Source organism: Adiantum capillus-veneris, chromosome 29 (assembly GCF_014529385.1).
Source record: "Adiantum capillus-veneris isolate H3 chromosome 29, ASM1452938v2, whole genome shotgun sequence".
NCBI lineage: Eukaryota > Viridiplantae > Streptophyta > Polypodiopsida > Polypodiales > Pteridaceae > Adiantum > Adiantum capillus-veneris.
This window is the reverse complement of record NC_140959.1, coordinates 53,490,498-53,516,358: the sequence shown is the minus strand read 5'-3', so window position 1 is coordinate 53,516,358 and position 25,861 is coordinate 53,490,498. Positions and strand designations below refer to the sequence as shown.

General features: G+C 46.1%; 1 protein-coding gene and 1 pseudogene across 2 annotated transcripts in view; one reads left to right on the top strand and one right to left on the bottom strand.

Moving 5' to 3' along the window:
- Nucleotides 1–25,033, bottom strand: part of LOC147419205 (ribonuclease III domain-containing protein RNC1, chloroplastic-like) — a 77,032-nt gene extending 51,999 nt beyond the window's left edge. The window contains exons 1-3 of one of the 2 annotated variants that reach the window (XM_086506039.1): nt 24,294–25,033; nt 23,044–23,248; nt 22,750–22,953 (exon numbers count right to left, since the gene is read on the bottom strand). In XM_086506039.1, coding sequence (XP_086362165.1) covers nt 22,750–22,953; nt 23,044–23,248; nt 24,294–24,964 — 1,080 coding nt within the window. In that variant the 5' untranslated portion in view covers nt 24,965–25,033. The remainder of the gene's footprint in view (nt 1–22,749; nt 22,954–23,043; nt 23,249–24,293) is intronic. The other variant, XM_086506040.1, reaches the window with a different exon arrangement.
- Nucleotides 14,463–15,099, top strand: LOC147419206 (TLC domain-containing protein At5g14285-like; annotated as a pseudogene).
- Nucleotides 25,034–25,861: the final 828 nt, after the last annotated feature.

Genomic DNA, 25,861 nt, shown 5'->3' with positions numbered 1-25,861 from the left:
CTTGACTTGTTTAAGTGCAGGAACTGATAGACGAAATGACTGCATCATTTTGGTCCGAATGATCTTGATAGACATGATTGCAATAGGGATTAGTCAATCGGGCATTTCTGAGGTCCTGAGTGGATCTAGATGCAATTGCTAATTGCATTGCCGATAAATCATGGTATGAGATCCAAATGAATGTTGAATGTGATTTGTCATGTGATGTCAAGTGATCTTAGTGATGTCCTGTGATGTCGTGTGATGTGACAGTCGATTGGTACATGTGCTAGATGTGTGTTCCTAGTGCGTCGGTACTAACAATCAATGTCTGCTAAGACAGTTTATGGCTTCTGTCTGTTTTGCAGGCGTAATCGAGGGCGATTACAATGCTTTCAAGAGGGGGGTATGTCACAAACTGGAGACGTGGCTGTTGTACACACATGGCTGCCCACTGTACACACACTCTCCCACCTTGGTTGCCGACTGCAGTGACACGTGGCAAGTGGACCGTACGGACAAGCCCGCTTTTTGCGGCGAAAATCGCGGAAAAGCACTAATGACGTGGCAATCAGCATACGGAAACCTGTTGTTTTTCTTTACGCAAGGCTGGCTATGCTGGAGCTTTTGGGAATTGCTTTAATTCCCTAATGAGGGCTTGTGAGAGGAAAATTGAAGATGCTTTATTTTGAAAGCTTTTGATTAACAAGCTTTTGGGGCTCTGCTTTTGGCATCCCTTGTAAACCCGTTATGAGTGTGGGCAGGCCTCCCACTTCCTAGAGCATCTGGACGCAGAGTCTGAGAGTGAGAGCCTCCCACTCCCTTGTACTTTGAGTTGCAGATTAATACAAAAAGAAATACCGAAAGGGGCGCCAGTCTTTGGGGCCAACATCTCTAGGCACGGAACTCCGCCGGGCTAGTGTCGAATCAATTGTGAACTGTGAACTGTTTTGAGTGAATTCTTGTGGTGTCGTGGTAGAATCTCGACTTGGAGTGTCCAAGTCTGTTACAGGTGCCTATCTTTGGGGCAAATCTCTCTTGGCACGGAACTACGCCAGGCCACGTCGACTCGCTCTCTTTATTGTGAATTGGCATGTGGAACTGGCGTCCTAACCACCTGTTCGTGGACAAAAGGCATTTGTCTTGGAGCCCCAACTGACTCCGCAACATGCGAGAGCTCCTTACCTTGCTAAGACGCATCAAGAACCTTGGCTTGAGCCTCAATGGGCTGGCTAAGTTGCCTTGCCTGCTGTGACACCGGTGGCGCTTGCAGAAACTCCATAAACCTGGGGTTCTGCACCAATCGAGTGAACACATTCACAATAGCAACCAATTGTGTCCTGGACGCATCATCTTCAAGTTGCCCAATCATAACCCTTGACTGGGGGAGCATTCACATCAACAAAAGGTACCGACAAGGGTGGCCGTGAACTCGCACCGCGCTCGAACATTGGAGGAGGAACAGCATGTCTGTCCTGTGAAGAGGAACCCTCTTCCCTGGCGTCGTTTGACCTGTCAACTATAGTGTAATTCCAAGTTTTTGTGCTCTGTGTCTTCGCCACAAACCAACCAAGGAAAAAGTGATTATGTCCCGACAACGGAACCATGAATCCAGCCTGTAGGGCGGTAGACTTTAGCTTTCAACCAATCATTACTTTAACTTTACAACAAAGAGGAACTTCACACGTAAACCTGTGATTGGAACTTAACAAATTCAAACGAACACATGACTTGGCAGCTAGAGTGTTTCCAAGCAGACAGCGACACCCTATAGGCGCCAAAGACTGGCGCCCCTTTCGGTATTTCTTTATTCTTATTGCTAATAAACGATCCGAACACTTTCACCTAGCTCTCACTCAGCTATCCAAACCTGTCCATGGCTGTAATTGCAGGTTTTTTACCCAATTTTGCTAGCATAACGATGCAACAATCCCTGTAGGTCAAAAGTACACGTCAAGGACACTTTCCCTTGAGATTTGGAAGCTTTCCAATAAGCTGCAGGTCAATTTCAGCATGCTGTAATTCCCTGTTTTGTCACTGTCAGGTGCCCAAAGCCCTGTTTAAGCATCCCACGGCTTTCCCGAAGCTCCCTTGGCGATGTCCTACAGTTTAGGTGCAAAACCCTAAACCTGCAGAAAAACACAGCAGACTGTCATTTTCTGTTTTGGATCGTTTTGGGCGGAGTGAACACGTTTATGCGTGTCTCAAACGCTCCCGCATGCAATGGGACAGTTTCCCTATAAATCGCACGAGTTTTCACGCGAGAAAACTCTCCGTTTTTGCATTCCTTCGCGATGTAACTGTGCGTACCTGAAGGGGATTAATTGCTAATCCGGTTCCTGTACAGAAGGCTCTTGCCTTGGCAAACGCACATAAAACCCCCAGAACTGTACACAGCCATTTGAGAAGCCCAACTAGAGGGGCATTACCATATGTGCAAAGGAGAGAGAGAGAGAGATGCGCGAGAGCGAATCATCACGCTACATAGAGCAAGGGAAAGGCAAGCTTTCCATTAAAGCTATATGATCACTTCCACCCACTACTCACCCAAACTGTGTAGCACACTTATGAAGTCCAAAAATCAGTCCCCCACTCAAAAATGGCCACCCCCTCTTGGATGAGGCCTCTGGAAAGTGTGTTGGCCTGCATGCAGCTTCCCTACTGCCAAGTGTCCATTTGACTCCCTTTGGTTTACTTTCCTAGTACCCACCAACTTAAAAGTCTTGTCAAGGGGCCTAAATGACTTTCAACTGAGCCTAGCTATAGCAGGGCTACAGTGTCACTTTCACATGACACACAATTAGTACAGTTGGTCTGGTCTCGTTCACACTAGACGGACTCTTTGGGCTGGACAGCGACACGTGGCAGGGATACAGACGGTGGTCTAGTGGACATCGTGGCCAGGTCACTACCACCACTCAGTTTGGAGATAAGACTTAGATGGCTGACATTTATGCGCCGTTGGTGGCTCTTTATGGTGGTACATGTGAGTAGTAATTGTTGGGTAGGCTTATCATCTTCTTCATATATGGTCCAACGTCGTCGTCTAGAGTAGCGAGTATGTGCACACAACACGTCTGCACCATCTCTGCACATCTAAGCTTCGACACCCCCATTGTACCTATGAGTTCTGGGTTGGAGCTGAGTGTGTTGCCACGCCAGAGTCTGTATCGGTTCTTTGAGATAGTCGAGTCCATTATGTTTTCGTCTGTGTCATGTGACACATCCAACCCTATGTGTCCGTGGACAAGCTACACCATAACACGGTTTCCATCAAGTCCAATCAGTCTAGATTAGAAGTGATCTGGAACTTTTTGTGAGTCTATTCGTAGACCGTGCATGCCCAGTCACTTAGCATAGATGCACATCCTCTGGTTGCACACAGCATGATCATGAGTATTCCCATCAGAATCCATTAGAATCAGTTAGGGGATTTTTCCAATGCATTTAGCCTATTTTCCCTATTTTTCATTTATTAATTTAAGTGACTTTCCAACAAAAGTAGGTAGGGCAATTTGGGTAAGAAAATATATAAGCAAACCAAAGTTAGCACTAAATGGCAGATGATCAAGGAGCACAACAGGCCTTTGGCAACAGGTACTCCCCTCTCTCAGCAAGAACCCCTCAAGCACCCATCGCCTAGCGTTTCCAATATTCAACAGCCTGGCGTTTTTGGTCCCAGCCTCATCGCCAGCACTTCAGCCCTAGCGTTTTGTAGCATCACCAGCCATCTCTTGGCCTTGGCGTTTTCAGCCCAATCCGGACCGCAGTGTTCCCTTGCAACTAGTGACTTCATCATCATCAGCAGGCTGCAGTTTGACAGCGTTTTCAGCCCTAAGGACAGCAGGTAAACCTGCGTTTTTTCAGCCCTTCAACCCTGCAGACACCAGCGTTTTGTCAAGTCATTTCAGCCTCCAAAAACACAGCCAAACCTGTGTTTTTTCAGCCACCCAAAACAGCCCCAAACTTCAACAGATTTTCAACAGATAGTGTTTTTTGGACAGCAGTTAGAAGCATTCCATTTTCAGCCCTATTGTCGTCATCGCCATCCCGGTTGTCGTCGTCGACATAGCCTAGATTTGCCTCAGCTTTTATGCATCGTCATTGTACCCGTTTGTGCAATCAATCGTAGACCACTCTCGCCAACGAGAGTGGGGCCTTCGGAGGAGGGTTTTACATCTCTGGTGTCGTATCTCTCTTCTCTCTATCTCTCAGTCTTATACACTTGCACGCACAATGTCCACTCACTTTGTTCGTGATCATAGCACTCTCCATTAAGAACGGAAGGCTCTCCCTTCCATAAGAACTAAAAGGAACCTTGAGCAAATATGGATCACTCATCTTGAGAAAGAACAACACTCATTCCGTTGCACCTTACATTGGTATCAGAGCTTTGGCAGTGTTCTGTATCACTCAAGGAAAGAACCACAAGAATCACAAGAATTTTTTTTGCTTGTTGCGGTCGCACGAACCCAAGTTTGCTTGGGCGTGTCGATTCCTAATCGTGTTTTTGAAGAGTGACAGGAATCCCAGGAAAGAAGGGCTTGTCTAGCCTCCCCTTGTGTGTCTTTTCACTCATTGAGAGCGGACCGTGCACTTAGCGGCCGGCCAATCGACGTGAGGTGGGAAAAAGCAACCTTGGTGTGAGCGCAAGGCCGCCAAGGGGTGCGCCCGCGGAAAGGAGTAGAACTCGGGTGAAGGGAAGATCCTTCTCAAGCACGGTTATGTCTTTCTCTAATCGTGTTTTGTAGCTCGGCACTCAATTACGCAAATCGGATTCGGAGCGCAAGGAGGCATTTCTTTACGGATTGGACGAGCATATCAAGTATGATGTCGAGGTACTTGATCCAATCGATCTCAACAAGGCGGTAGCGATTGCTCTCGCACACGAGATGAAGCACAACAAAGGAAAGCCTAAGGAAAACAAGACTTCTCAAGGAGCCCCGCAGAATTCTCAGAACACGCAGAATGGTAAGAACGATAAGAATGGTAAGAATGGAAATTCTTCTAGCCCTTCTTCCTCTAATTCCTCGGAAAAGAACTCTAACAATGAATCTAAGGGTAAAGCTAATGCACCTGCAAAACCTAAGCTAACCCAGATGAAAAAGCTGCACAAGGAATTGTAAGAGGATACATCACGGCTGAAGAACAAGTGATTTATGCTAAAGAAGGTAGATGTTTTCAATGTCACGTCAAGGGTCACATTAAGAAGACATGTCCTAAGACAGCCCCACCTAAAGAACAAAAGGCACCCACAACAACCACAAGCACTATCACACACCAACCTGCATCTTCTCATGACTCTGACACACACATTAATGAGTTCCTCATGAAGTGTTATGGTCATGTAAAGGGTCAGCGTTTTATCATATTGTTTGATCCAGGCAGTATGCATGATGTGATTAGTCCCCCTCTTGTTGAGAGAGCCCGCCTAGAGGTTAGTCAGAAATCTCCTCTCGAGGTTTCTGGCTTCGCTCCTGGTATGGACTCTCTCATCACGAAGGAGTGCCTTTATGTGATGTTTACCGTTCAACAAGCTTCTTTCAATAGGAAATTTCTTGTGTCTCCTCTCTCAGGATTTGATATGATTTTGAGCATAAGATGGTTTCGTGAACTCAACCCTCTCATTGATTGGGAGGCTAACACTCTCACTTTACATGCCAAAACTGATTCCCCCCTCATCATTCGTGCTAAGGAGGGCTTGCATTCTTTGCCTATCATCTCTCATGTACAGGTAAAGCGTGAATTACGACGAGGAGCACAAGCAGCATTCATCTATGCTGCTCCAATTTCCCAGAGCATTCCAAGGTTGCATCCGTACGTACGTACGGATCCGTACAGTACGGTACAGCCGTACGGTACGGTTCCGTACGTACGGATAGAAAGTGTACGGGTCCCCCCCCCCCCCCCCCTTCCACAAATTTATTTATTTTTTCTTTTTTCTTTTTTTAAGGGGCATCTTGCCATTGGGCAATGGACTAAAGTTTATTGTATTATATAGTGCATTCCCATTTTTCTGTCTTTTTGATGGTAGAGTATAGACTGGTCACTATATTATGATGTATCCATCTTTGTATGAGGATTGATAATCAATCCTCAATCTTGACTCTTGATGTTTTATGTATTTTGATTCCAGTATCATGGCCTGTTGAAGTTTTAAGTTTTAACTTTTCGCAATCGTGACTCATGTTTAGTGCTATTGAAATTTGACTAAGTGATGTATTCTAAGAGTTAAGTACGAATAACATTTGAAGCAGTATCTAATGGACATTGAAGCAGTATCTAATGGATGCTTGAAGTAGTATCTATGTCTAGACTCTATGTAGTTCCTAGTATGTATAGGCTGAAAAAGGCTAAAGTCACTATTCTTTTTGTTGTTACAAATGTTACGTACTGGTCATGTACCTTAAAGGCTGATCCGTACAGAAGTACGTACCTTACGTACTTATTACGTAACGTACACTCTGTACCTTTCCACCTTGGAGCATTCAGGCTCCAGCTAAGTATTCACAGTTGTTTACGAAGTTTAAACATCTCTTTTTGCAGGATGATCCTTCACCTTGTCTCCCACCCGAGCAGCCGGAGGACCATCGCATCGAGCTTATGGAGGGAGCACCACCTGTCAGTAAGGCTCCCTATCGATTGAACAAGACACGGGAGGAAGAGTTAGAGCGACAACTCACAGAGTTGGTGGCTAGAGGTTTCATACACCCTAGTGTAAGTCCTTTTGCTGCTCCTATTTTGTTTGTTTGCAAGAAGGATGGTTCGTCTTATTTGTGTGTTGATCACAGGGCATTAAACAAGATGACTGTCAAGAACAAGTTTCCCATCCTCGCATTGAGTATATCCTTGATAGGCTCAATGGGGCAAAGGTCTTCAGCAAGGTCGATCTCAAAAGTGGATACCATCAGGTACGGGTATTCAAAGGCGACATTTTCAAGACCGCCTTTCGCACCGAGCGAGGGCAATGGGAGTATATTGTTATGCCTTTTGGATTGACAGGTGCCGTGGGTACATTCAATCGTCTCATGGTAGGTCGCTTCGGCGATATGGTCGGTGTATGTGTGTTCATCTTTTTAGATGATATTCTCATTTTTTCTGTATCGTGGGAACATGAAAGAGATGTTAAAAGGGTACTAACTCGTTTGGATGAGTGTCAGTTGTACATTGCAGCTAAGAAGTCTGAATTTTTTCTTACTGAAGTCACTTATCTGGGTTATATCATTTCTGCAGAAGGCCTCAAGCTAGATCCCACAAAGGTGGAACACGTTCGTAATTGGGATTTGCCCAAAACTGCATATGATGTGCATTCTTTTCTTGGTTTATGTCAAGCATATAGTTCACACATAGAGAATTTTGCACGCATTGCTGCACCTATGACTGATGTTTTGAAAGGGGTAAAGACTCGTCGTCAGCACGTAGACTTGCCCGAGGCAACCATTGAGGCTTTCGCAGCTCTCAAGGTTGCGGTGACAAAAGCACCGTGTCTTATCCTTGCCTCTTGGGATGATCCCTTTGAGGTATGGACGGATGCGAGCAATGTCGCCATAGGCACTGTGCTTCAACAGCATGGTCGCCCTGTAGCTTTCCTTAGCTGAAAGCTCAATAGTGCGGAAAAGAATTATTCAGTTTATGATAAAGAACTTTTGTTTGTCATTAACTCTCTTAAGCATTGGAAGCATTTTCTGTATGGTAGAGAGTTTACAGTGCACACAGATCATCAAGCCCTCAAGTGGCTCCAGTCTATGCCTAGTGCACATTGGAGTGATCACCAAGCACGGTGGTCACAATTTTTTGAGCAATTTGTAGGTTTGATTGAGTATGTGCCTGGAAAAGCTAACCATGTTGCAGATGCGTTGAGTCGCAAAGGACAGATATTGGCTCTTGAGCCAAGAACCACATTTTCTATTCAGGGTGAGTCTTTTGACAACATGAAGAATCAGTATGCGGATTCCGAGTTTGGTAAGCATTGGTTGCAGGCTCTTGCTTCCCAAGGGCCAAGCAACTATCTCATTCATGATGGATTGTTGTTTTTTCGTCAACGTTTATGTGTGTTACCCTCTCTCAAGCCAACCATATTGCATGATGCACATGATTTTCTCACGAGTGGGCAGAGGGGAATGAACACCACATTGGAAAAAATTGAACGATTTTTTTTTTGGCCTAAAATGCGAAAAGATGTGTTTCGTTATGTCACACAGTGCACTATATGTCAAAAAGTAAAGGCTCCTCGGGGTAAGCAACAAGGCCTCTTGCTTCCGCTGCCTATTCCCGATGGACCTTTTCAGGATATTTCTATGGATTTTGTGACTAACCTACCACCAAGTTTGCATTCAAGGAACACTCAATGTTTGACAATTGTTGATCAGTTTTAGCAAATTTTGCATGTTGATTCCTTGTAAGGCCACAGTCGCGGCACAAGATGTAGCACAGTTGTTCATTAAGCATTGGTACCCCCTCTGTGGTTTGCCAAAGTCAATTGTTTCAGATAGGGATGTTAAGTTCACGTCCAATTTTTGGCACGCACTCTTTGAAACTTTTGGCACTAAGTTGAATTTTTCATCGGCTTTTCATCCATAGTCAAATGGTCAAACAAAAATTTACAATCAGTTTGCTTTTGATGTTTTAAAGTCATATGTGCATGATCAGCAGTTTCAGTGGAGCTCTATCTTCCATTGGTTCAGGCTATTTTGAATGACTCTTTTTCTTCTGCTATTGGTCGAACTCCGTATGAGGCAGCTTTTGGCCGTCCGTTCCAGTCACTTTTGACTCGCTCGGTCAGTCAAATGCCTGATGCCAATGCTGAAAGTGAGTCATTGGATGAGATTTCTGAGAGTGTGAAGCTTCGGCTAAGCAAGGCTCGAGAATCTTATTCACGGCAAGCTAATAAGCATCGTCAAGATGTTTCGATCAAGGAAGGAGATTGGGGGTATTTAAGAATCATGAAGCAACGTCTTAAGCAAGTTGGAAAGAAGTGTCCAAAGTTGTCTTTTCGTATGTATGGTCCATTTCCAGTCATTAAAAAGATAAATGAGATTTCAATGAAATTACAGTTGCCTAACTCATGGTCAATGCACAACGTTTTCCATGTTTCTTGGTTGAAAGTGTTTCAAGGAACACCTCCAAAGGACATTTCGGCATAGGAATAGGAAATGGCCAGTTTTAGGTCTCCGTTCCCCGTTCCCATCCCAATTTCCCGTTCCGGATTTTCGTTCCGTGTTTCAAACGTGAGTATTCGAAACAGGGAATGGCATTTCATGCATGTTGCCGTTCCCCGTTCCGATTTCCCGTTCCGGGTAACTATGCATTTCGGAAGAAGAAGAACCGGAGATCATCGATGAAGCTGAAGTCATGGAGTCGGAGCAAGTGTTGTTGCATCGGTTTCGCCATGGTTCGAAGAAGCAAGTGCGACAATATTTTTTGAAGATCAAGGATCGAGGAACCCATGAAGCGGTGTGGGTAGACGAAGAGTTCTTCAAGGATTATCCAGAGTTGTTGGCAGACTACAAGGAAGCCATGCAGCTCGGTACCAGTACCTCACTTTAAAAAGGAGGGAATGTCACGTGACACATCCAACCCTATGTGTCCGTGGACAAGCTACACCATAACAAGGTTTCCGTTAAGTCCAGTCAGTCTAGATTAGAAGTGATCTGGCACTTTTTGTGAGTCTATTCGTAGACCGTGCATGCCCAGTCACTTAGCATAGATACATATCCTCTGGTTGCACACAGCATGATCATCAGTATTCCCATCAGAATCCATTAGAATCAGTTAGGGGATTTTTCCAGTGCATTTAGCCTATTTTCCCTATTTTTGACATTTTTCACTTATTAATTTAAGTGACTTTCCAACAAAAGTAGGTAGGGCAATTTGGGTAAGAAAATATATAAGCAAACCAAAGTTAGCACTAAATGGCAGATGATCAAGGAGCACAACAGGCCTTTGGCAACAGGTACTCCCCTCTCTCAGCAAGAACCCCTCAAGCACCCATCACCTAGCGTTTCCAATATTCAGCAGCCTGGCGTTTTTGGTCCCAGCCTCATCGCCAGCACTTCAGCCCTAGCGTTTTGTAGCATCGCCAGCCATCTCTTGGCCTTGGCGTTTTCAGCCCAATCCGGACCGCAGTGTTCCCTGCAACTAGCGACTTCATCATCATCAGAAGGCTGCAGTTTGACAGCGTTTTCAGCCCTAAGGACAGCAGGTAAACCTGTGTTTTTCAGCCCTAAAACCCTGCAGACACCAGCGTTTTGTCAAGTCATTTCAGCCTCCAAAAACGCAGCCAAACCTGCGTTTTTTCAGCCACCCAAAACAGCCCCAAACTTCAACAGATTTTCAGCAGATAGTGTTTTTTGGACAGCAGTTAGGAGCATTCCATTTTCAGCCCTATTGTCGTCATCGCCATCCCGGTTGTCGTCGTCGACATAGCCTAGATCTGCCTCAGCTTTTATGCATCGTCATTGTACCCGTTTGTGCAATCAATCGTAGACCACTCTCGCCAACGAGTGGGGCCTTCGGAGGAGGGTTTTACGTCTCTGGTGTCGTATCTCTCTTCTCTCTATCTCTCAGTCTCATACACTTGCACGCACAGTGTCCACTCACTTTGTTCGTGATCATAGCACTCTCCATTAAGAACGGAAGGCTCTCCCTTCCATAAGAACTAAAAGGAACCTTGAGCAAATATGGATCACTCATCTTGAGAAAGAACAACACTCATTCCGCTGCACCTTACAGTCTGCTGCTGTGTCTCTGTGTTGATCAACTGTTATCTATTGTTTCCTTTGTTTTCATTCTGTTTTGCGTGATATGTCACGCACATTGCACAGAGGAGCACCCACTGTAGAGAGCATGACACACTATCCGCGCTACAAGTGCTCATTTTTGGCACGCCCGGTGGGACCTCAACTGAAGTATCACTCTCTGTTGACGTACAAATCGAGGAGCCCAAAGCTTGGTTGGGTTTGTGGTCACTGCATGACACATACAAGGCGGTCATTAGAGCGTCAAAGCGCACTACTGAGTCCTCTAAAGCACAACAGAAGACCTCAACCCTTGGTACCTAGTAGAAGTCCACCAACCTCATGACCCATACCTCCACATATGGCATCATCCATTCCTCCATCCGGTTCTAGATCTTCCAACTCACCTTCCCCAGTAAACCTCTCTCTCATTTTGTTACAGCAAGCTATTGAGCAACGGGCTCTTGAGCAAGAGGCCATGGAGGCGTTGCCCAGTGTTTTGGCCAAGGTAAACATCAAGTTTCCTACCTTCAAGGGACTCTCTCCTCAGAAGATGCAGACAACCATGCAAGGAGATTTGTATCTCTCTGTAGAGGTCGTGGTCTTAATAGAGAAGATGCTTATTTGGTACTCTTTCCATCTACCTTGGATAGCTTAGCAGACAAGTGGTACAGTCAGTTTGCAGAGAACCATTTTGCAACTTGGGCAGCTTTAAGACAACAGTTTTGTGCAGCATTCAGGCCAGGTGACTACCAAGAAAAGGTTTCGGATGAGTTGGCCAACATGGTGCTCCAACCACAGGAGACTTTTGCAAAACTCATGACTAAAACCAAGTCTCTGGTTGCCAAGCTTCCTCAACAATCGGGTGAATTCATGGTCAAGAAATGGGTAGAGAAGGCTCTTCCAAAGACTTCTCAGCAAAAACTCACAGAGAATCTCTGGCTCGATGCCACCTGGGAGGAGTTTGTTGCGGCTGCTACTAGGATAGAGCGGGCAAGGAAGTTGTTTACCGACTCTCCTAAGGTAGAGCCTGCCTCTGTACTCTTGGAGAGTCCATCTGACCCTTTGACTTCTTTACGTAGGGAACTGGAAGCCCTATAACTACAACACGCTCTTCAAGAGGAGAAATCAATCTCTCTTAGATAGGAGAAGCCCGCACATCACGAGGCTTTGCATCAAATCAAGAGAGAGCTAGAAGAGCTTCGGTCTCAACAGGAGACTAAGGCTATGGTACGGTGCAGCTCGTGTCGCTCTCCAGGACCCCCTCCACAGGACTGTCCCCTTCGGGCTTATTGCCACTTCTGCGAAAAGTCTGGGCATGAGGACAAGGATTGCTACTACCTCAAGAGATTGCGACAAATATAGCAAAGTCTTGGTCCTACTCTTCAACAAGGGCTAACACCTGCATCCAACATGGTTTCTCCCTGTGGCCATCCACACAACATGCCACCTTTATTGTCAGCCCCGCCTATGCAAGGTATGCACAGCACTTCACCCTCTCAGAGCTTTTATCACACCCATGCTCCCTCACCACCTCACAACTTCTATGCCTCCACCTCCAACTCCATGCACCAGGAGCAAGGACCACCTCGCCCTTCGACTCGCCCATGGAATTGGCCCATTTTGTGCTACAGATGCGAGGAATATGGTCATTACCAAAGCAAATGCCCTCTGCCCGAAGGGTCCCCTCCCTGTTGTCATTGCCTTGAAATGAAGGATCACTATTGTAAGGATTGCCCTAAACTTCGTGCATCCACGGCTTCGATTCCAAGTCAAAGTTAGAACGAGTTTATCTTTTCCAAGCTCAATCTGATAGCAGTTAGCACCATTCCTCAACCGCCCCCTTCTACCCACGTGGTTACCCCTTAAAATAAGCCACTATAGTTGGTTGAGGAGCCATCGGGTGTCCTCACTCAGGCCCAAAGAGCCGCTCTCAGTCTTAGCATTCCAGCAAGTTCATCTCCCCCACACATTCTCACAACAGGGGATACCCTGCCTTCAGCTGTTGACAAGCCATCCCCCAGTGCCAAGAAAGGACCCAAATCTTTGCTCTCCGATATTGATGAAGCTTTCTTAGAAGCAATTTCCGATCTACAGAAGATCAAGGTACCAGAGAAACCACTTGTAGAACAAGAAAAGCTTACAACAGCGACAGTCTTGAAGAAGACCTTCCAACAAGTGTCCCTCTATGACATGATGCGGCTAGATGTGAGTTTCAGAAGTGACACCCTTGCAGTTATTCAATCTCTTTACCCCGGAGCAAGTCCTAGTGGCGGGCACCTCCCAGTGCGACCATCAAAGTCCTATATGATATCCAATCCCGCTGCTCCCCTCACTGATTATAGAAGCCCTCGCCTGACAGTGTCCGTTTTGGAACGGCAATTCTCAGGAGTGATAGTGGATGATGAACCTAGCATCAACCTGATGCCCGAGTTCACTATGTTAGCTCTAGGTCTACAGCCTACTCACCCTGCTGCATTCACAGTTACATTGGCCGACAAGTGGACAGTCTACCCAATGGGCATAGTGGACAATGTGCCTCTGCAGGTACAAGACTTTACTTTTAATTTGGATTTTGTTGTGGTTCGTCTTCCCCAGATTGAGGGCGGATTTCCCTTGCTCATCGGTAGACCATGGCTGCGACACACCAAAGCACTTCATGATTGGGGAAAGGATGCCATGTGGATACATACTTTTGGCTCCCCGATGCAACCCATTCGCCTAGAAGGAGGCATGGATCCCGTCGGGCAACATAGTTCTTTGTCCCTAGCAACCAGCCTTGAATTGGAACAGCGTACTCCATCTGACGGGTCAGACGAGGATCTGTTGGAGTGGTTGGATGCTACCAAATCTATGCCCAGTTATGGAGTCTCTATTCACTCTTTACCTGAAGGTACACCCTCTTCCAATGTTTCCACAATAACTAAAACTAATGAGCCACCTGAGCCAGCTCAAAGGTTGAAGGTCATAGAAGCTACTCATGATGCGTCCTTGGTGGAAGCCTTTGAATTTGGTGAGCCTATGAAGAATCTTAGAAGCGGACAAAAATCTCCTCTACAGCAGTTCACCCCCCTTCAACATCAGCCCCATTGGTGTCTGCTTCTCCGACCAGAACAAAGCTCTCCTCTGTGTCTAGCGAACTCCCTTCCCAAAGCTTCCTCAAGACCGGATACAACAAAAACCATGTTGATTTCAAGCTTGATATATTCCCTAATCATGATATTTCTCCACCGTGAGTGCCATCTCCCCTCACTACCCCTCCCTCCCTCCTCGCCCTTACCCCTCCCCAACTCGTCCCCCTACCCCTCCCAACTCGTCCCCTACCCCTCTCCCTACTCGCCCTACCCCCTCCACAATTCATCCCTCCCTCTCACCCAACTCGCCCCCTCCCCCTCCCCAACTCGTCCCTCCCTCTCACCCTCGCCCCCCCTCTAACCAGCCCTCGCCCCTTTCCCCCTACCCACTCTTCGTCCCCCTCTCTCTCCCTCGCCCCCCTAACTAGCCCTCGCCCCTTTCCCCCTACCCACCCCTCGTCCCCGTGCTCTCACCTCGCCCCCTACCCACCCCCCCCATACAGCCCTCGCCCCCGACCCACTCACCCTCACCTCACCACCCCCTCTCTCTCCATCGCACCCCTACCCACCCATCGCCCCCCTCTCTCTCCCTCGCCCCCAACCCTCACCTATCCTTGCCCCAACCCACCCCCTCCCTCCCCCCGCCCTACCACCCGGCGCGCCATGCTGCTTCATGTCTCTGTTGTCTGTGCTACACAGCTCACTCGTCACTCTCCTTACTACATGGGATGTCGCTCTCCACTTCCACCAGCAATCCTTGCAATCCAAGCCATGGCAGCAGTTGCTAAAAGTGCGCAACACTCCCTTCCAAGACGTCGTTGTCGAGTTCAGCGTAGCCTCCTTCCCTGCCTACAACTGCATTATGCGCTCTTCATCCCAGAGGATGCCCTCTTCATTCTCCACCTATCGCCAATGCCAGCTACATGCGCTCCTGCCGTTACTATACAAAGCACGGTGCACTCTCCATCATGCTCCTCTTGGGTCTAGCCGAGTGCACCAGTTTCATGCAGAATTTCTGGACCCTTGCTTCCCTTGCAAGAGCCACATGAACTTTCCACTACCTCAATGTGGTTTTTCTTCCCTTCTTTACTTTTGTTAGAGGCTTCCTTGGGCCTCTACTAACATGGCACATCTCTGTGTATTGCTTCTCCGGGCAAGCAAATTCGATTATCCCTAGGTGGCTTTCCTTCTATTGGATGCTTGTTGTAAGTCTAGCTAGCATCTTTTGGGTGGCCAAGCTGTAGGCAAGGCTTTTTGCTGCTCGTAGAGTGATAGCTCTTGCAAATGCTAAATCAACGAGGTTAGATTGAGTCTAAATCCGTATTACATCGATCATGTACACGTTGAGCTCTTCTGGATCAATAGAATCTCGGGCTATCCCCTCTCCCCTCCCTTACCTACTCCTTCCAGTCTAGACAACTGCAACTAACTGCAAATTCCTCCACTTCGGGTGCTTTGTGGGCTTCGTTAATCTTGGCAGTCTTCAGTCTTCTGTTTCTACTTTCTAGTCAGCTTACCTCATTGCGCCGGGGGGGTCATTACTTCTTCGGTATATCTTGCAAATATCGACATTGCTTCATTGGTACTTCTTTCTGGGAACTCAAATCTTCTCCAAACATCACCTTCTTCAGTCAGAGGGTACTGCGTTTTCTCCCGTTTTTCTTGGTGTTTCAAATGTTCTCTCTAGTCTCACTATTTTGTCTCACCGAGATTGTGAGTGGTTTTGTGGCGGGCAACCTAGCAGGGCTACAGTGTCACTTTCACATGACACACAGTTAGTACAGTTGGTACGGTCTGGTTCACACTAGACGGACTCTCTGGGCTGGGCAGTGACACGTGGTAGGGATACGGACGGTGGTCTAGTGGACATCATGGCCAGGTCACCACCACCACTCAGTTTGGAGATAGACTTAGATGGCTGACATTTATGCACCGTTGGTGGCTCTTTATGGTGGTAAATGTGAGTAGTAGTTGTTGGGTAGGATTATCTTCTTCTTCATATATGGTCCAGTGTCGTCGTCTAGAGTAGCGAGTCTGTACATAGCACGTCTGCACCATCCTTGCCGTCTGAGCCTCGACACCCCCATTGTACCTGTGAGTTATGGGCCGGAGCTTAGTGTGCTGCCACGCCAGAGTCTGTATCGGTTCTTTGAGATAGTCGAGTCCATATGTTCTGGTCTGCTACTATGTCTCTGTGTTGATCAATTATTATCTATTGTTTTCTTTGTTTTCATTCTGTTTTGATTGAGATATCACGCACATTGCACTGAGGAACCCCCACTGTAAAGAGCACGACACACTATCCACGCTACACTAGCCAACCTTTTACGGCTTGGATTTCAGTGTTGACTGGCCCGCGACCATCTCGTGGCGACCTGCCCTTTCCGACTGCAGGTGAAACCCTCAACCAACGGCCGTTTCACACTGGCCAAGCAATGTCCGAACATTTGTGATTTCAACAAGAGGGTCCCAAAAATTAAATAAAAATCAAAGGAACGAACCAGCAAATATATATAGTGATTGTCACAATCTCGTGGCAAGGACACTGGCAAGTAGGTATCCCAAAACCTCTGGCAATAGTCATCCAAAGTGTCTTCCTTCTTCATTCTCAAATGATGCCAAGCCGTAATGATATCTTCTTCATATTCTTTCGTGAACCAGGTAGACCACCATGTCTGTGTGTTTCCTTTCAAATAAGATGCTGCCCTTCATACCTTGGAGCGTTTTGAGAAACGACCTTCGAAGAAGGCGATGTGTCCCTTGCACACTTCTTTTGCGCTACGTGGACATGCTTCTGCCATAGTCTAGCATCAATCATAGCCTAGCTTAGGACTGAGCCTGACACTTTGTGAGCCTCTAGCAAGACGTGCATGTCCAAGCCGGTCATAGTTGCATACCCTCTCTTGCACAAGAACAATCATTTCATCATGCAAGCATTTTACCGCGTAAACCACCTCTTATAAGTCATTTTATTAAAAGTGACTTTTGGAATTCTTTTTTGTAAGTTTGTTGGAAAGCTCGCCCTACCCAGCATATAATTCCTATAAAAGAAACCCATTGGGCACTCAGTAGAAGCACAAGAAGCAGGGACACAGAAAGGGCAGGCACCACAGCAGACTGGCAGGCACCCTCAGGCTCCCCAGCGTTTTCTTAGTAATTCAGCCCAGCGTTTTCAGCATCAGCAAATCAGCATTTTCAGCCACCAGCGTTTTCAGTTCAGCCCTTAGCTTTGCGGATCCTCCCCATTCTGTTGCAGATCCTCGCCACATCGGCGGAACCCAGATCAGCCTAGCGTTTTCAGTTTCAACCACATCAGCCCAGCGTTTTGCAGATCCAGTCAAGACAGCTTGGCGTTCTTGCATTTCAGCATTAGTGCGACTTGGTGGTTGCAGATCCAAGCCGCAGTGCCGCAGCAGTAGCAGATCCCTAGCAAAGTCTAGCGTTTTCAGTTTTCAGCCTTGACGCCGTCGTCATCGACACCATCGTCGTCGTCGACAACGTCATCGTCATCGCAGTCCCTATCTTGACGACAACACCTTTGTCATCGTCATAGCAGATCCCCATCTTGACGACGACACCTTCGCCGCCATCGTCGCAAATCCCGGACTTCAGGACGACACCATCGTCATGATCTCCATCGTAGTCGTCGACATAGTCGTCAGTAAGCACCACAGCATCAGTACCCCTTAGCATCAGCATCACAGCACTTAGTCATTGTAGTAGCATTTGTGCAAGAATAAAGAAAGTACTTGCTCTAGCAACAGAGCAAAGGGGCCCTTGAGGGTTGGGACTCGACATCCCTGTGTAATCTCTTTTCTCTCTCTTTCTTTCAGTTCAGTTCTTCCAAGTGAAGTAAAGCAACCCTTGTGTTTATGTGCGGAGCACTAGATCCGAGCAAAATTCTTATTCTCTTCCGTTGCACCTGACATTGGTATCAGAGCTTTGTGCGTGCTTCTGCTTCGCGAACTCAAGGGAAGAACCCCGAGAACCCAAGTTGAACCAAAGAACCTAAAGAACCTCGCCCAGTTTTTTTTTTCCTGAAGAATCTTTGAGCCCCGACCATGGACTTACCAGATCCTATCTTTATTGCCATGCCTTTGAAGGAAGATCGACATCAGATACACAAAAACCCTGATCTTGAGTACCAAGATCTACTCGCCTTGTATGCGGATATGGAAGGAGTTGGAGACAGGATCCCTAACCTCTTCTGCATTCGCATTCGCATTCGCATTCGCATGTAGCATGCATGCATTTCCCTCGTCATTGAACCTTTGGAAAGGACTCCGGAACCAAACCTCAGTCCATCAGCACCGGTAATGTTTTCACCACAATCAGTGTTCGGGAAACAGCTCTTGCTACAGCAGCTAGAGTCAGCACTATCTGGTATATAGCCCAGGCTGATATTCGGCAATCGTAGTAAGGCTGGACAGTGACCCTTACACGGTGTTTGCATCGCCAACAGTACCCACAACAACCGTAGTACCATCAGTCACTGGTTTCGGAGGAATCTACATTGGTTTGTGCATCCACAGCATCAGGAGCATTCATCAGTCAGCATCATAAGTATAGATAGAAGTTCGGCAATTGTGCCTCACTTTTAACAGGGGGGATGTCACGTGCGCACTTCACTTGCGCTACGTGGATATGCTTCTGCCATAGTCTAGCATTAGTCATAGCCTAGCTTAGGACTGAGCCTGGTACTTTGTGAGCCTCTACCAGGACGTGCATGTCCAAGCTAGCCATAGTTGCATACCCTCTCTTGCACAAGAACGGTCATTTCATCATGCAGGCATTTTATCGCGTGAACCACCTTTATGAGTCACTTTATTAAAAGTGACATTTGGAATTCATTTTTGTAAGTTTGTTGGAAAGCTTGCCCTACCCAACATATAATTCCTATAAAAGAAACCCATTGGGCACTCAATAGAAGCAGAAGAAGCAGGGACACAGAAAGGGCAGGCACCGCAACAGACCGGCAAGCACCCTTAGGCTCCCCAACGTTTTCTCAGCAATTCAGCCCAGCATTTCAGCATCAACAAATCAGCGTTTTCAGCCATCAGCCACCCACGTTTTCAGTTCAGCCCTTAGCTTCGCGGATCCTCCCCATTCCGTTGCAGATCCTCGCCGCATCGGCAGAACCCAGATCAGCCCAACGTTTTGCAGATCCAACCAAGACAGCCTAGCGTTTTTGCATTTCAGCATTAGTGCGACTCGGCGGTTGCAGATCCAAGCCGCAGTGCCGCAGCAGTAGCTGATCCCCAGCAAGAAGGCTAGCGTTTTCAGTTTTCAGCCTTGGCACCATCGTCGTCAACATCATCATCGTCATCGCAGTCCCTATCTTGACGACACCTTCGTCATTGTCCTCGCAGATCCCTATCTAGACAACGACACCTTCGTCGCCATCGTCGCAGATCCCGGACTTCACGATGACACCATCGTCGTCGTCGTCATAGTCTCCGTTGTCGTCGTCGACACAGCCGTCATCAAGTACCACCACATCAGTACCCCTTAGCATCAGCATCTCAACACTTAGTCATTGTAGTAGCATTTGTGCAAAAATAAAGAAAGTACTTGCTCTGGCAACAGAGCAAGGGGGCCCTTGAGGGTTGAGACCCGACATCCCTATGTCATCTCTTTTCTCTCTCTTTCTTTCAGTTCAGTTGAGTTCTTTCAAGTGAAGTAAAGCAACCCTTGTGTTTGTGCGTGGAGTACTAAATCCGAGCAAAAACCTTACTCTCTTCCGTTGCACCTGACACGATGTCAAACTGCTCTATGAATTCAAGGGCTCAATGGGTGTCCTGATAGCCCGCAAACATGTCAAACTTGACTGCTTGATCCCCATCCTTGAACTCTTTGGTCTTCTTATTATGTTTCTCATTGTTTGAACTATCAAAAGAGGATGAGGTCTCCTCCTTTGAGTTGCTAGATGGTTTCCTAAGCCTTCTAGACTTTTTCAAGAATCTACTTTTCTTACTTTTTTGGCTTTTTCTCAGCTGCTTCCGAATTTTCTCATCTTCGCTCAAACTAGAGGAAGACAAACAGTCAGAACTTTCTGAAGACGAAGAAACAAACGAACACGCTTCTTTGATCTGCTCACTACCTCAAAAGTCAATTTTCAGCCCAAATAACTGGAGAAATCCGATGATTTTCTCTTATTCCGAGAGTTCTTTAGGCTTTTCCTCAACTGGTTTGTCTTCTTTCAAGAGCTTTGTCAAACTCTTTTTGCAAATACAGTTTCTGCTTTTCTACACTCGACTTTGCTTTTTGCTTCATTACCGACTTGAGAGGAGAGTGGATAGCCTCTCGCCATCTAGAGTGAACCTTGTCAAGTGGGTAATTCTTCACGTCATTCACAGATTTCGGGTCCTCGTAGTACTTGATTAACATAATCTTTTCATGCACGTGTTAACCTGCAGTGGACATATGCAATCCATTCTGTCAAGATTCCCCGCCAGAAATTTGCCAAAATCTCCAAACTCCTCAGAAAAATGCTTACTCCCATTGTTGGTTTTCTCTGCTCCCCCGCAAGGCTTTTACTTTTCACCATCTCTCGGCAGACTAAAAATCAAAGGGGTGTTGTTTCTATCAAATTCTCTGTGAGAACTCGTGTACTGTAGAAAGGGTCAAATCCTCCGTAGAAGAAGAATCGTCTGAGCTCTAATACCACTGTTTACAGGCTTAGACACTCCAAGCGAGAAATCAATAGCAACACACAACCAAAATTTGCAAATAATTGAACTTGACTAGAGCGAGAGAGAGAGAGAGAGGAGAGTCAACATAAAACGACGGAGTTCCATCCCCAAATGCATTAACTCCAAACCCCTTCCGGTATTTCTTTATTATTGCTTTCCAAAGGTACAACTCCCTTAGGATCGAAATCTCCCAACACTCTGCGTCCATATGCTCTCTCACAGTGGCCCTCAAGACACTTATGCAGGGGATTAACCCTAAAAAGCATGCGCCCAAAAATTGCCATCCGTACAATCCTGCCACATCAACATGGTATTAGCGCGAAACGCGAAACATCCGTACAATCATGCCACATCAGCTACAGCCTAGTAATTGCAGAATTCGGCCAGTCCTTACATCATCACTTTGCATTATTAGGGTTTAGGCACCTCGGCCATTATCTTCAAGTTGGCAGGGGTTAAAGTTTTTAACTCTTAACCCTATGTTTTAACTCTTAACCCTATGGTCCTCTTGGCCGTTCTTTTTAAGTTGGGCATGCCACATCACCAACATGTGACACAAGGCTTGTCCACTCTCTCTTCATCTCTCTCTAGCGTTTTTCTTCCTCCTCTTCTTTTCTCTCTCTCACGCATGTTCCACCATTCTGTTGCACTTCAATACGAGATTCATCTCAAGAATTCTCCATGGAGTACTTCTATCACTGAGATACCTCAAAACCTTGTGAAGGTACCTACTTTTTTCACATTTCCCCTTCAATAAGAGCTAGATGCTACAACCATAGCATTTGGCCGATTATGATGATGGCAATGTTGATTCATGATCTTGCAACCTTCGTGACCGAGAAGATTGCCAAGCCGTCATTAACTATCAAATAAAGATAGAGTTGATTTCGATCGAACTTGTTTCTCATGACTTGAGTATTCTGAAAGACACGAGCGTCTTACAACCAAACCAAGCTCACATTATACATAGCATAGCCTGCGTTCGATTGGGGAACCATAGTTCCAGATGCGACTGAGCTCGGTTGACGTATGACTGAGTTTTTCAGACTCACCCATCTACCCTGGTCCCTCCCCCCTACCTATGTTTTGGAATTTGTAGCCTTCACTCTACCAAGTTTTTGGCTTGCTTCAACTGGTGTTTCATTGCATTCTATGGTTTTTGTTGTCATATGTAGACTGTTTTTGTATTGCCCTGTGGAATCCAGCACATGGAATCCTAAGGGGTCTGATCCGCACTTCCATACCCGTCCACGTCCGACGTATGGTTGATATGAAAAAACTCTTACAAAGAACTCCGATCTGCGTAGATGACGGTTCAGCAAAGTGCAACAGCTCAGTAAGGAGTCACCCTTGGTAGAGGAGAGGCTCTTTCTTTGTCCCATTGTGTGATGTAGCCACTATATGTTCTATTTCCATCTAGGAAGATCTCCCCTCTTCATACATATTTCCTCACGCTAGCGATTGATGTAGCCCATTGGGCAGTTTTTGAACTCATAGAAGAGTCTACCTTGTGCAAAAAAGGCATATCCTCCACTTGAAGAGCAATTGACCTCAGCCATAGTCACATGGGATGAAAGACCTGCAAGGCCATGAAAGACGTAAACGGCTTTCTCTTTTCACCAGATGGGTTTAAAAATGGCTTTTTAAAAATACATTTAGTATGCGATGTTTGGAACTTTGTGAAGAAACAGCAAAACAGAAACAAGAAAAGGGGACTTTGGAAACAAAGTTTCCAATACGATAGGGCCTGAAACAGCATTTCCTTGTAACTATGACCTCAGCTGTACTACCTCAATCGGAGGGCTAAAAGAGTCTACTTTATGCAAAAAGGACATAACCCCCACTTGAAAAGAAATTGACCCCAGCTGTACTGCCTCAATCAAAAACTGTTTATGTACCCGGTATTATATATACCTTGATGAATCCAAGATTCAGCTTTTAAGGAAAGTGCAAGATTAAGACTTATGGTAGTATTTACTTCATGTAGATTGTGTTTTGTTTTTTTGGTTCTTCTTGCCTACTTATAATAAAGTCTTATATTGCCAATTGCATCCCATCTTTCTGCCCTTGTATTCTTACCCGATACTTTGCAAGCAACCAAATAGTAACCGTCACGTCTAATTGTTTGAATGTTGAGTGACTTAAAACTGTGGCCACCTTTTGATGCATATTTATTAACCTCAACTTGTTCTTGTGACTAAAACTTTGTAATCAAGCATGTAGGATATAGCTAATACTGATAAGAGTCAAGAGTGAAGCATTGAAAACCTGAAGACCGAGCTCTAACTCAGCATTCCTGGATACTGCCAAGGCCGTTCCTTCATCTTCGAATTGCAATGGGTACCCAAGAACTTCCAACACTCTAGGAAGACTGTTTATCTCCCACATGTTGCCTCTGAAACGGGTAATGCCAGGAGGAACACATGCCCTAAAAAGCATTTTCTTTGTGAAAAGAGAAATGCCTGAGGCCTGCTGTAATGACAAGCACAAAACACAAGATTTTACAGCAATTTTTTACTAAAACTGGAGCTTACAGCCAAATAATACAGGACAAAACCATACCGTGCAGGCTGTAACATCCTTCCAATGTAGGCGTTCTTGCTCAAACTCTGGATACACTTTGTCCACATCCTTATAACGAAGCCTGGGGCTTGGCTGGCATTGCTTACAATCAGGGTCCAAACCAAAGACTTCAAAAAGAACACGATAAACTTCATGCATGCCCATGTAGAGGTAGGACACACCAAGTATAGCCCAAAATACATCCCTGCAGAGCAATCAAGTTGATGTAAGCGCAGTAAGAAGGCAGGCTTAACTACTTCTCAAATACCCCTTCAACACAAACACTTCCCGTTTATCTCTTTCTGTACCAAAAAATGTAGCGAACCATCATCGAACAATACACAATGCTGAAATTTATTTCCTTTTAGAAACCTTTTTGGCTTCCTCATGTTTTCTAAGCAATCCTATGTGACTTTACTACCACTATACAATGTCGCTCACAAGGCCAGCCATAATCCTCAATGCTAATTATAACGCATACACTCCCTCTTGAGAACCTGTTGGCTTCCTCACGATTTTCTAGTTCTCCTTAGCAACTCTTCAAACTCAATTTATAGAACACAATATTGCCTACAGCTTAGTCAGATACAGTATAGAAAACTGTCGATTGTGAGAAAATTAAGAAACAATGTTATAAATGTTAACAACTGTATCCGGGTAGCTTTTCCCATGAATCTTTAGTGAAAGCATTTGAGATGGGAGTTGGCACGGCTCCTTCTTTGCGGTTTGCTTTTCAATAGCACCATGCAATAGTTCTAGTTTAGTCCTCTCACAGACCAAACAATCCTGATGTTGATTTTTCTTTTCATTGTTTTCTTAAAGAGGCCGAGAGTCTTTGATTGTTTACGAGGTTTTGACTAGACAAAGGATGTGCCGGCGGTCACCCTTCCTTTAGTCTTGTGAATAATGACTAATCATATTGTACCTCTGGCACCATATAATGTAAAAATAGCTATGCTGCCACAAAGTTCACAAAGCTCAAGACAGACAGCCAAAAAATACCTCCTTTCAGCATTGAGCACAATTTCGATTTCATTCATGGCACAGTTGCAAGGAACTATTTGCTTTAAAAGATGTCTTCTATATGCTTCAATACCCTACGTGCCATGGGAAACCTCTAAGATTCCACACGTAAATGCAAGTTCTTTAATCAAACTACAAACTTGCTACAATGTCTTCTTCACAAAAGGCTTTGGATGTAGATGATAGGCAGCTATATAAACAAAAAATGCAACAAAGAGGATGACTACCTGCAAATTTTGAGTTTGGTCCGACTGTCCACCTCTTTCATATGATTGGCCGCAAAAACGATTCCATGGAGGCCAGCAGACTCAATCCAATGAGGTAAGACTCTTTTGCTCGTCAAACCAAATATGCGTTCGCGGATGGAAGCAGTTACATCTCGGGGGTAACGCAAAAGGAAGTACTCTACAAGAGCGAGCTCTAAGACAAACTGCCCAAGAAAGGCAAGCCTGGAGTGCCCAACTTTGACATATTTGGCATGCGCACTTCTATGAGTGCCCATGTGCTGGAAGGCGAGGTAGAGGAGGGAGTCCAAATGGAAGAGAGGGTTTTCTTTGTCTGCAGAAGAGGCGACGCTCATCGTGCAAGGGGCATAAAGCAAGGACTCTTTGATAGGGGACAGGTTCTCTTTGATCCATGTAAAATCTTCTGTGCAGAGAGGTGAATGGGGGATGCAAGAACTCAGCAAGGGGAGGGACTTCACAGAGAGTTGGGGGCTCTGCGTGAGCTGGCGCACAAGCTCCTGGTTGGGCTCCAGTAGAAGTGCAAGAGGGCCCCTGCGCTTGAGTTCCTTAGGGGAGCACTCTTCTACGAGGGCTGGAGAGCAGGTGCTGAAGAGCAATTGCTGGTGTCTGCCACGCACAGCTCGAAGTTTAGTTAGCAGACCTCGGCATACCATTACGAACACATTTGAAACATGCACGATGCTCGTTAGCCGGTGTTGAAACGAAATGGGCACTCTAAGGCGCGTGTCACACTGGGACGGGCGCCCATGGGGATTTTGCAGGCAGTGGCAGCCTTTTCATGTCACACTGGGGCAATACTAAAATGTTGGCTATAGGCTTCAGTGACGAGGCATTGGCCAAGTGGTTTGACGAGCGCGTTTCACGCTGCAGGGTCAGGGCTCAAGGCCTCTCTCGTGCTCTCCCGCCCTCACTTTTTCAATTGTCCACCACTTTGAGAAGATGGCCAGGCAAGCGAGGCCGCCCCTCTGACAATACCTCGCGGCCAACTTCGCTTTTTTTCACCGACGAATAACGGCGCGCCATCTCAACTTGGACCGCATTTGCCTGCCCCGGTGTGACACGGACCTAAGGGTGCATTCAGACTGCGCGTCTGCAGCCCAGCACCCGTCACCTTTTCCAAACATCTCCATTCACACTGCTCTACATTCCGCGCACTCATTGGAACAAGTTGCATGCATTTGTGTGTTATAAATCTTGGTAATCATCTCTCTCTCTCTCTCTCTCTCTCTCTCTCTCTCTCTCTCTCTCTCTCTCTCATACCTCGAGTAACATAACAGATATATTATAACTTGACCGCCATAGAGGTTTGATCCCCATATCCATAAGATATACACTCACATACGAAAACTATTTCTTGGTTCTCAATTCTTGACGTATACATGTTCATCAAGACCAAGAGGTGGATCCTCATCTCACAGCCATTGGAATCCAAACTACAGGTCAACAATATCCTCATCAGGCTCTAGTGAAACAGGTGGTATAGTTGTTGACAAAGATGAACTTGTGGAATAGGATCCCAGTGTCTATAGACCTATATAATTGGAGGCACG